At 43.0% G+C, this 10,685-nt stretch overlaps 1 protein-coding gene and 1 non-coding gene across 2 annotated transcripts in view; one reads left to right on the plus strand and one right to left on the minus strand.

The window, feature by feature from the left end:
* The first annotated feature begins 2,556 nt into the window (after positions 1–2,556).
* Positions 2,557–10,685, plus strand: part of SNX30 (sorting nexin family member 30) — a 110,309-nt gene continuing 102,180 nt past the window's right edge. The window contains exons 1-2 of the mRNA XM_006771232.2: positions 2,557–2,562; positions 10,410–10,601. Coding sequence (XP_006771295.1) covers positions 2,557–2,562; positions 10,410–10,601 — 198 coding nt within the window. The remainder of the gene's footprint in view (positions 2,563–10,409; positions 10,602–10,685) is intronic.
* Positions 3,971–4,043, minus strand: TRNAI-AAU. The gene has a single exon. It is a non-coding gene; the product is annotated as a tRNA-Ile (tRNA).

The following is a 10,685-nucleotide window of genomic DNA, read 5'->3' on the forward strand; positions in this document are numbered from 1 at the left end:
GGTACTAGGGGAAAGTCCAGGATAAAAGGAGTGCATGTTATAGTCCTATGGCTTTGTCAAATGATAAGGAAACTTGAGATAGCAGTGTGTGAATTACTTCATCCTGAGCCATTATGTTTATTATAGACTTTCAGTATCAAAGTGGAGTTGATAATAGTCCTCACTTTCCAATTGAAGCCACCCTAATCCTCTATTGCTATTCTGTGATAATTAAGTTAGGAACTAAGTTTTGCTTCTGTGATGTGGGCTTAGCAAAAGTGATTCCATTTGGGGTCTGTTGTTTCTTAACACATGAGTGAAGCATGACAGATTATTTGCTGTATGACTCTAGATCAGCGGTTCTCAACCTGTGGGTCGCGACCCCTAAGACCATCAGAAAACACATACATAATTACATATTGTTTTTGTGATTAATCACTATTCTTTAATTATGTTCAATTTGTAACAATGAAATTGGGGGTCACCGCAACATGAGGAACTGTATTAAAGGGTGGCGGCATTAGGAATGTTGAGAACCACTGTGCTAGATACTACTTGAAGTGATGGTAAAGATTGCATTCTACGTGATAGTTGTGGATTGAGTTAAAATATAAACGAATATTCTGAGATAATGATTTATCATATGCATCACCATTTCAGTGTGGTTTTGTTGTTGTTAGTCACCCGAGGATATTTTTCCCTTGATTTTTAGAGAGAGTGGAAGAGAGGGGGAGCAACACACAGAGAGAAGCATTGATGTGGGAGAGACACATCAGTTGGTTGCCCCCCTGCACCTGCCCCAACCAGGGCTGGAGATCAAGCCTGCAATGGAGATATGTGCCCTTGACCTGACTCGGTTCCTTCAGTTCTAGGCTGATGCTCTATCCACAGAGCCAAACTGGCTAGGGGTCAATGTTGTAATATGATATATAAAATTTGTGATTCAGTTTTGAATCTAAGTATTACTTTAGTAATTGGCAATTTCAATTGCTTCCTTAACAGAGGACATGTTTTATCTAAATTGAAATTAATAATAAAAAAAAACATCTAAGAAGTATAACCACTTAAGGAAGTGTGTCCAGTTGGACATAACTATTGTTATATTGATTATACAAAGAGACCATTAGACTGAGGGGGTTCTAATACTGTAGCAGCTTGCATAAGTGAACCAAAATCTAAACATGCAAATATCTTAAGGTTACAGAATTGAAGCCTAAGGACAACCAATTACAAACAGCCAACTAGGCTTTAAGCTATATCCAATCAATAATTACCTTTTCTCTATGAAGTGTCTCCCCAGTTCCTGTCTGTGGAGCTCCCCTAACCTTTTCCCCAATATGCCTCAATTTATCTTTTAACACTGTTTATGGAACACAATTTATGTGATACATCTTATAATCTTACTAGAGGCCCTATGCACAAATTCGTGCACCAGTGGGGTCAATGCATGTCATAGGGAGTGGTTGAGTGGCCATAGCATATCATTAGCATATTATGCTTTGATTGGTTGAATGGGTGACCGGACAAGTGGACACTTAGCATATTAGGCTTTTATTTTATAGGATAATAATGTAAATATTATTTTGCTCCTGTAAAAGCAATAGAGAGACATTTTATAAACTGTTTATGTATTGATTTTATTACTCATATCAAATATTAACAGACCACCTAGACATGAAAAATAATAGAGTAAGTTGTCTTTGATATTTAGCCAACTCTCAGTCATTTCGAAGCCATAGCTTTACACACATTTGCAGCTTGATTTATAACTTTCAAGTATTTAGACGGACGGAATGTGAGCCTGCCTCTGTAGTCTTGCCACAGGTCCCACAGTTGTTCAGATGGGCCTGACTAGGTGTACGTTTACCTGTGCTAAGCCTGTTGCTGTGCTTTCATCAGCAGCATAAGAAAATTAAAGTCGAAAGATTTGGGTATTTTTTTTTAAATCTTAAATATAAATGTGGGCGCCAAAACCGGTTTGGCTCAGTGGATAGAGCCTTGGCCTGCGGACTGAAAGGTCCTGGGTTCGATTCCGGTCAAGGGCATGTACCTGGGTTGCGGGCACATCCCCAGTAGGAGGTGTGCAGGAGGTAGCTGGTTGATGGTTCTCTCTCATCGATGTTTCTGACTATCTCTCTCCCTTCCTCTCTGTAAAAAATCAGTAATATATATTTTAAAAATATATATAAATGTGGGCACTGACATCTATTTCATTAGTCGATTAAATAGTGGTCATCCAGATGGCTCATCATATGCTATGTTATATTTTATATTCAGAATGTAGTTAGAATATTAAGAAACCTTTTAAGATCATCTTCAAAATAAAGATGCTGAGGACATACCAGCTCCAGTTAAAAATACACCTTATGTATAAAGTTAACAGCAAAGAGACAATTCTGAAGCAGGAAGAATTTGAATAAGTAAAATTGAAGTTTTTTAAAAATGGAAAATACTTCTGTAGTCCACCTCAAATTGTATGACATGAATTCAACCTTGCTTGTTAACACCTCTCACATCTGATGAGGTGAGGTAGGACACAGAGGAACATGTCTGTAAAGTGGAAGAGAGGGTTGCGACATGGCTGTAAGTGGAAGCCTAGGACTGAGCCTGGAGGTGTCCTTGCTGCTGTTGAGTAGCGGATACGTTTAATTTGAAATAGAAAGCCATGCCTGTCATAAGAGTTTTTTTAAAAAATGCTATGCACTTTTAATTGGGGTGTAGAGGGGATTTCTTACCCTTCTTTTTATAGTTATATCAATTTAAGAGTGGAGAAAGGCAAGCAAGAGGTCAGCTGACACAAATAATATTGCTTAGCTTTGTAAAAGAAGTAGGGGGCATTGTAAGTGTTTAACTCAGATGTTTCATGTTTTGATTTAAAATTTTTTTCTTAGTAGAGTGTTCAAATTACAGAAGAAATAAATGCTCGTTGTAATGTGTGAAAGTAAATATTATGAAGTTGTAGAAAGAAAATGGTAATCTGATCCCTGCCTGCCCTGCTGCCCCCTCACCCCAAGTTAAAAACCTTAACAGCTTAGTTCATATCCTATTATGTGTTTTCTATTTTCATGTAAACACATACACGTATACATTCAGTCATATACAGTAATCCCAGTATACATATTACTTCAGCACTTGCCTTTTTATTTTATTTATTTTTTAATCTTTTTTTTTTGCACTTGCCTTTTTAATTTATCATAGACCTCCTGATACACAAAGCTCTAATTCCTTTTTTACTGCTGCATTATATAGTGTGGATATTGATGGTAATGTCCCAGTGTTGCTCCTTAGTTGTGACAAACGTACCTTCATGACCTAGGGCGTTAACTCTGGGTGAGGAGCATATGAGGACACTGTACTATCTTTGCAACTTTTCAGTAAATCTAAAAGTATTCTAAAATAAAAAGTTTAAATTAAGAGGGAGAGGAAGATCCTTTTGCTGGCCGCATTCTTCCTGAGGGAGCATATCTAGGCCAAGAAAGCATCCTGCCTTCTGACAATGAGTTGCTTACTTTGAACAAATTATGTAGGTGGGTCAGAGAGCAATTCTGAAAAGTCATTTCCCCTGTCCAAATCCCCCCAGCAAGCTCAGAGAAGCCTTCCAGAACAGCAGATTCTGACCGTCCGGACCATTCCACGCATCCACCCCAGCAAGCACACTGGTTCACACTGGCATCCCCGGTCCTCCCCTGCCTCAAGACACCGCTCAGGATCATCAGAGGCTTCTTTGCTGGACATGTTGTCCTGGTTCTTGAACCCTGGCTCTTTTCTTCACCATTGACATCTGCTTGGACTACCCTCCCCTTGCTTTAGTGACCAATTCAGATCCCTTACCCTGTTTTTTTTTATTTTTTATTTTTAAATCTTGGCTCCCCACTCAACTCTGCACAATCTCTATTTGTGTGTTTATTATTGATTTTAGAGAGAGAGAGGAAGGGAGAGAAACCTCAATTTGTTCTACTTATCTATGCATTCATTGGTCAATTCTTGTATGTGCCCTGACCAGGAATCGAACCTGAAACCTTGGCATATTAGGACAACACTCTAACCAACTGAGCTACCTGGCCAACTGCACTGTCGATTTCTGTACCACCTGAAGCCATACTGGTAGGTGAGAGATATTCTTTCTACTGCCTTTCACTGCCCGACTAGCCGAAGGCCCCCTGGGTCTCATTTGGAAGGAGCAGACAGTATGTAGCTTCTCTTATCCATTTGATGGGACGCCATCAGCAGCAATATCTCTACTCTAATAAAAATACAGGAGCTGTCCAGACAAGAGTAGCTTTAAAGAGATATTATTCTCTTTTATTAGTAATTACACAAATTATGATGTTGTAGCATATGTTCCATTTTGTGAAGAGAGCAGTGACATGCTTTAGTTTCTGGTGTCCTCTTCAGTTTCCTGATCCCCAGACAGTAACTGGCCATGTACTTGTGTGTCAACACTACGCAGGGTTCTAGGTAGTACTGGGCTAATGGATGGAACCAAGTCAACAGAGCAGACCTTAATTCTGAGGCTGTACAGAAATCCAGGAGTCGAGGTAAACCTAGAACTCTGCTCTCAGTCAGTGTTAAATCACTTTGCTTGTACCATCAGTCACTCCTAAGATCCCACTCCATGGGACTAGATGTGTGGCTTCTCCTAGGAAGAACATGGGTCTGCCTTGACTTGATGACAAGAAGCAGTTGAATGAGACTAACAACCTTATAAGGTCAAAGCTGGAGGCGCCAGGAGACACTATAAGCACTAGACATTTGGAACTGAATGAACCTTCATTCTAGTGTAGGACAGCATGATTTAAGAAGTCTTGTAGAGGACTGAGTTTGATTTTGTAGAAAATGAGCTTTCCAACAGATAAAACTTCTAGAAGTTTCTGGGGGTTTTGGCCTATGCCCAAAGGCTACTATTCTCACAAGCAGAGAGAATCAGATCAATGGGTTGTAGCGAGCGCAGCTTCCTAAATCTCCCATTTTCTTCACGAGTGGTGGTGATGGTGTGCTGCCTGCCATATCATAAGAGGCCTGAGCTGGGGCACAGAAAACTGATCAGAGAATCCTGAAGCTTCAGCATAATTAATTACCTCATGTAGCTGGCAGTGTGAGGGAAGCCTTATCATTAGCAAGTCACCTCGCCTGGATCTATATATAACCTGGGTACTGAGTATACTTCTCTTGCTGTGGCCCCAGCACCATCTTGCTACCCTGCCCACAGCTTATACAGAAGGACAAGGCCTTGTGCCTGCAGTCTCACCACCTCTGTGTGACTAGGATGAGCCTGAGGGCCTGTACAAGTCACCTGGTTTACAAAGCGCAGGAGGGGCTGGCAGAGCAGGCGTGGCTGGAGCTACCCCAGTGGGGCAAAGGTGTGGGAAGATCGGGTGGAATTCAGAGGCAGGAGCTCTGTTCCTCTTACAGCTTTTTCACATCTTAGAGAACAGTGTTTCTCAACTTTTTTTTTTTTTCCTTATCACTGCCTCCACTGGGGAAAAGTTGATTAGGTTTAAATTTTCCCTAATGAGAAAAAGTAAATATTAAGACATAAGATTTTGGCAGGTAACTTTGGAGGGGCACAAGCCCTTATAATATCTAAGAGTGTTTTGCCCCACCCCCACCCCAGGAGTCTATTTCCCCTTTCGAAAATGCATGTGACAGGAGGATGGTTCTGCTGATAGGAACACCATGACCCACAAAGGGAAACTCGCTTCTTAGCTTCTCTCCTGCCTGCTTGCATGCCTTGTCTCCTGAATCTCTAAGGATGAATTCAACTCTGTGTTACAGGGATCCCAATTAAACTGTCTGAGACCACAGTGGCGTTTATGGTTTACTTAAGATGTCTGGGGTGAGGTGCAGTGGCTCACTGGTGCCCTCAGAACACAGGCTCTTATCCACTCTGCTATCCTCAGGGTATCGGGTATGTCTCCACTCTTGGCCACAAGATGGCTGTAGCAGCACTAGGCATCAGAACCTCACAAAACTGCATTTGTAGGGAGAGAGAGGAAGAGACAGGACAAGAGTGAAAAGGGGCAGATGACTGGTAGGCAAATAAAAGTTACTGAGCACCCTCTTTTTTAATTTTAAATCCTCACCCGAGGACATGCTTAGAGAGAGGAATGGAGAGAGAAACATTGATGTAAGATAGAAACATAGATCGGTTGCCTTCCTTATGCACCTCAACTGTTGTACAGGGCGACACTCAACCAACTGAACCACTCCAGCGGAGCCTCTTTCTTTCTTCATTCCTTTACCTTTTGGCTTTATCTAAACTAGTATTCCCCAAACCCACATGTGGACCCTATGCATCCACTTGGAAGGGTGCACTAGCAATAGCACTAGCTGTTTGGCCTTGAACAAGTTACTTAATATCTCTGGGCCTCAGCTTCCTCATTTATGAAGTTTGGATCATGCACCAGATGCCTGATTATGTAAACTTATAAAAGCGCCAGTGTGGAGATTCTTGAATCCATCTTTTGATGAAGATACACATGCATTTCTCTTGTGGTCTGGGAATGAAACTGCTGGGTCATATGATATCTGAATGTTCCTCTTCTAGATGCCCTTTAAGGATCATTCCTAGTAATGGACCCACACACTTTCATGGAGCACAGAGCCAGTAAATAGGTGTTTCTATCTTATCCAAAAATTCACGGTGAATAAGGTTCTGTGCCAGGGCTTGTCAGCTCAGTATCTTCTCCGGCCCAGCCCCTGCTGGGTGGCCACCACAAAAGGATACGTGCACATCCCCACACTCCGGAGCCTGCTTGTGAAGAAAGCCAAGTAGCAGGTGTCCCTTGTGATGGTGGTGAATTGCATTTCTAGGGCCAGAGGAAGCCCTTCTTACTAGGAGCCCACACGGCCAGCCAAAAGAAGTTTCTGGAGCTCTGGAAAATATCCACTCTATCGTGAGGCACTTCATAGCCAGCACTAAAAAATGAATGTCAACAGATAATTTAGTTCATCTGAGCCCCTCTGTCCTTGAAGCACCTGGTAGGTCCTCAATAAAAATAACCATAAAAGCATAGGGTAGAGTTCGCTGCAATTGCATTTTGTAAGAGAAATTTGTGTTTTAAGCACTTTTCAGGAAACAGGAAATTTCTCCAAAATAAGCACTTAAAATACTATATACAAAAGGAGGTTTGGAATGTCAATTTCTGGTTTAGAGAAATGGGTGGAGCTCTAAGTACAGTGTCTGTCAAAGTACAGCCTATAGACCAGCATCAACATGAGCATCAGTTGTTAATAAAAGACTTAGATTTCAGCCCCACCCCAGACCAGAATCTCTTAGGTGGGGTCTAGAAGTTGGCACGTGAACAAACTCACAGGTAGGTGGTCCTTGGGCACCAATCCCATGATCTGTGCTGCATTACCCACTGCAAAGGGTCTCCATGTTTTTGGGGGCCAGGCACTTCAATATAGAAAGATAAATGTCCTATCATTTACCCTCAAGCACCTCTGCTGGTTCTGGGGCAAGGTCCAATTTCTTGTTTGCAAAACTCTTCAGATCCTAGCCTCAAGTGGACCTGCTGGCTTTTGCTTTTTCCTGGGATGCCATTGGCTGAATTAATTCACCCACACAATTTTGCCTCTGTTGGCGACAGCGCCTTCTCAGTTGTCCCTCTTGTTTGAGACAGCCCTCTGTGGCTTTGTCCATGTCACTCCGAATGCTCTTTAAAAACCTCCTTTGTCCTCATCAGCCGTCCACTTCAGAAGTGCTGGTGTTATTTTGAGGCAGGGTTTGGGATACCATGTAGAATAAAGCCATGATTGTATTAAAAACCAGAAGCGGGTGAGCAGCTAACACAAACATGAATACAGCCTAAGCACATGCTGTACCAGGGGAGAGAAAGAGAATGCTCTGTTGTGGCTCTGCTTTGTTTCTGAGGTCTGGGTGCTCATGTAAAGTTCTCACAGACTTGCTAGTGAGATTTACAGGATTCCAGCTTGGCAAACTTACCAGTTTTGGGGCCTAGGGCCCTGGCCCCTGCAAGGCACAAGCCTAAATGCCTAAGATTCCCTATGGATGCGGGAAGGCCCCACACTCAGTTCTTGGGTTCTGGTGGCATTTTTCCTGTGCCCCCGCCACCCCACCCTTGCACACACACATATCTAGTTTGTTCTTCCTCAGAGCTCAGCCCTCCAAAAATTCCACCAAATGCAATAATTTTCTGTTCTGACATAAAATTTTCAGGCCCTGGCCAAGTAGCTCAGTTAGTTGGTGTCGTCCAGATGCACCAAAGCTGTGGGGTCGATCCTGGCCAGGGCCTGAAAGAATCAACCAATGAAGGCATAAATGGGAGGAGCAACAAATCGATGTTTTTTCTCTCTCCCTCTCTGTCTCTGAAAACCAATCAATAAGAAATAAAATAAAATCTCATAAAAACTTCACGTTTCCTCCTTAGCACCATGTTGCTTTGAAAACCTTTCGTAAAAACATAGTCATCTACTTTAGGACACTTAACGTTATTTCACTATCAGTTTTCCACCACAAGGAACACTGCAATACAACAGGAAATGGTGAATATGAATAGGCAGTCCTGGGCTAAAAATGAATGGTGGAAACTTTTACCAAAATGTTTTCCACCGAAGTTCACTTTCTTTAGTTTTGATGACTACCCACTGGATCATTGTGGCCAGATGCCACTGACCAACCAGGAAATTAAAAAATAAATAAATAAACTGTTTCAATTTTGAATCCAGCCTTTCAGGAACTCCGGTTTTATGTTTTTGTTTTGTTTTAGGGTTTTTTTTTGGCGGGATGGGAGCATACAAATTGGTACTCTGACTCAAACTGAGCAAACAGAGGAGTTTGGAGTGCAGCATGTTTAATTATGAAGATGTTGGGATTATCACTTCATAAGAGCAGCAGAGGAAACTTGACAGAGAGGGAAAGGAGGGGAGCGTCTATACCACAACCAGTATTTTGCTAGGAATACGATTTCATTCTCACAACACTACCTTGCTCCCTGTGCTCCTCCCTTTAGGTTAGAAAACAGGTTCATTAATGTTAGGCAACTTGCTCAGGGTCACCCACTTGTGGTGACCAAGTAGGACTTCCAATGTCAATCACATTGAACTCTTCCTTGGTGTCCTTGAAGAGAAAGCTGTGTGGAGTCTTAATAAAATCTCCATTAGGGTACGGCAGCCTGGTTGCTAAAATAAATACCGCCATTCATAAGAAATCCCTATGCTATACTTCTATAGAACACTCATTTCTAGTTATATTCATGCTGTTTATTTTTTTATTTTTTAAATATATTTTATTGATTTTTTACAGAGAGGAAGGGAGAGAGATAGAGAGTTAGAAACATCGATGAGAAAGAAACATCGATCAGCTGCCTCTTGCACATCTCCTACTGGGGATGTGCCCGCAACCCAGGTACATGCCCTTGACCAGAATCGAACCTGGGACCCTTCAGTCCGCAGGCCGACGCTCTATCCACTGAGCCAAACCGGTTTCGGCCATGCTGTTTATTTTAACGCCAATCAGAAGAACCATGAATAGGGTCTGTAGCAGTTGTCAAGAAGCTGTTGAATATAAAAGTGTTAATCTTACCCAGTTCCAAGAGGACCAGACATTGGCATTCTGTAAGGTTGATGCAGCACTTAAAATTGTTCTCAGTGCCCTCTGACCCCTAGTCTCCCTACAAGGCAGACACGTGCGGAGGGGACAAAAGATGGTAACTGAGGACTAAGGCCCAGTGAATCACGCTGGGGAGAATAAGGAAGATCTTCGAAGCTCATTGAGTCTCTGAGTGATATTTTGGGTCAGTTTCAACTTTCTGCATTCTCCTACTGCTGAAACATCACTTGTTTCTAGGTTAAAGTGTGGTGGAGACCACAGTGAATCCCAGCTTCAAGATTTGTGGTGAAACGGGACAAACCGAGAGTTTGGTTACAGATAGGGAAAAAATGTGCCCCCTCACAATAAGCCACCCGACCTGTGACATTGTCAGTATTGATTTGTTCTTGCCTGGACTGATAGCCTCCACCGAGTTGGCCTAGGAGCAAACGCCGCAGAGACAGGGAAGGTGGGAAAAGGAAGTGAACTTCCACCCCACGTGGCTGAAGCAATGACTGCCTATCTCCACTCTGCGAAGAAAGCTGAGAATCCAGCTTAGCCAAAGGCCTGAAAGGAAGCAAAGAAAGCATGAAAATCTCACTGTTCTTTCAAAAAGCTTCAGTTCAGTCCAGGTGTGAGTTTAAAGTCGTATCATTGGTAGCATTCCCTCTCTTTGCTTACTGATGTTCACTCACGGGGTTTAACCTTACATAAACGCAGCTTAGCTGCAGAAGCAAGATGGCATGGGGGTCTCAGCGTGCATTTGAAGAAACCCCAGGTCATCTCCTTGAATGGTTCTCTCCTTTGAGCCTAATAATAGTCCTTTATGCCACTGCTATTATGGCTCACAATTCCTTTCATTTTGGGTTATTTTAAGGGCCAGATGATCCTGACCCAGGTGCGTGCTCCAAAGCCCCTATCGCCAAGCGTGGCTGCCCGTGGGCGCGCCAGTAAACGCGGGTGGAATGGAACAGGCTCCTCCAACGTCTCTTTCCACCTCCGATTTCCGTTAAACATCTGCGCTGGGCACAGCGCGCAGCCTCCACAGGGCCGCTCTCTAGGTGGCGAGGTTGGACACTAGGAGGACCGAGGCCGAGGGCTCAGGGCGCACTTCCTGCGGGGCGGCGGGCGGGGCGGGGCTGCCGGCCTCCCG

This window comes from Myotis davidii, unplaced genomic scaffold (assembly GCF_000327345.1).
Source record: "Myotis davidii unplaced genomic scaffold, ASM32734v1 scaffold64, whole genome shotgun sequence".
Lineage (NCBI taxonomy): Eukaryota > Metazoa > Chordata > Mammalia > Chiroptera > Vespertilionidae > Myotis > Myotis davidii.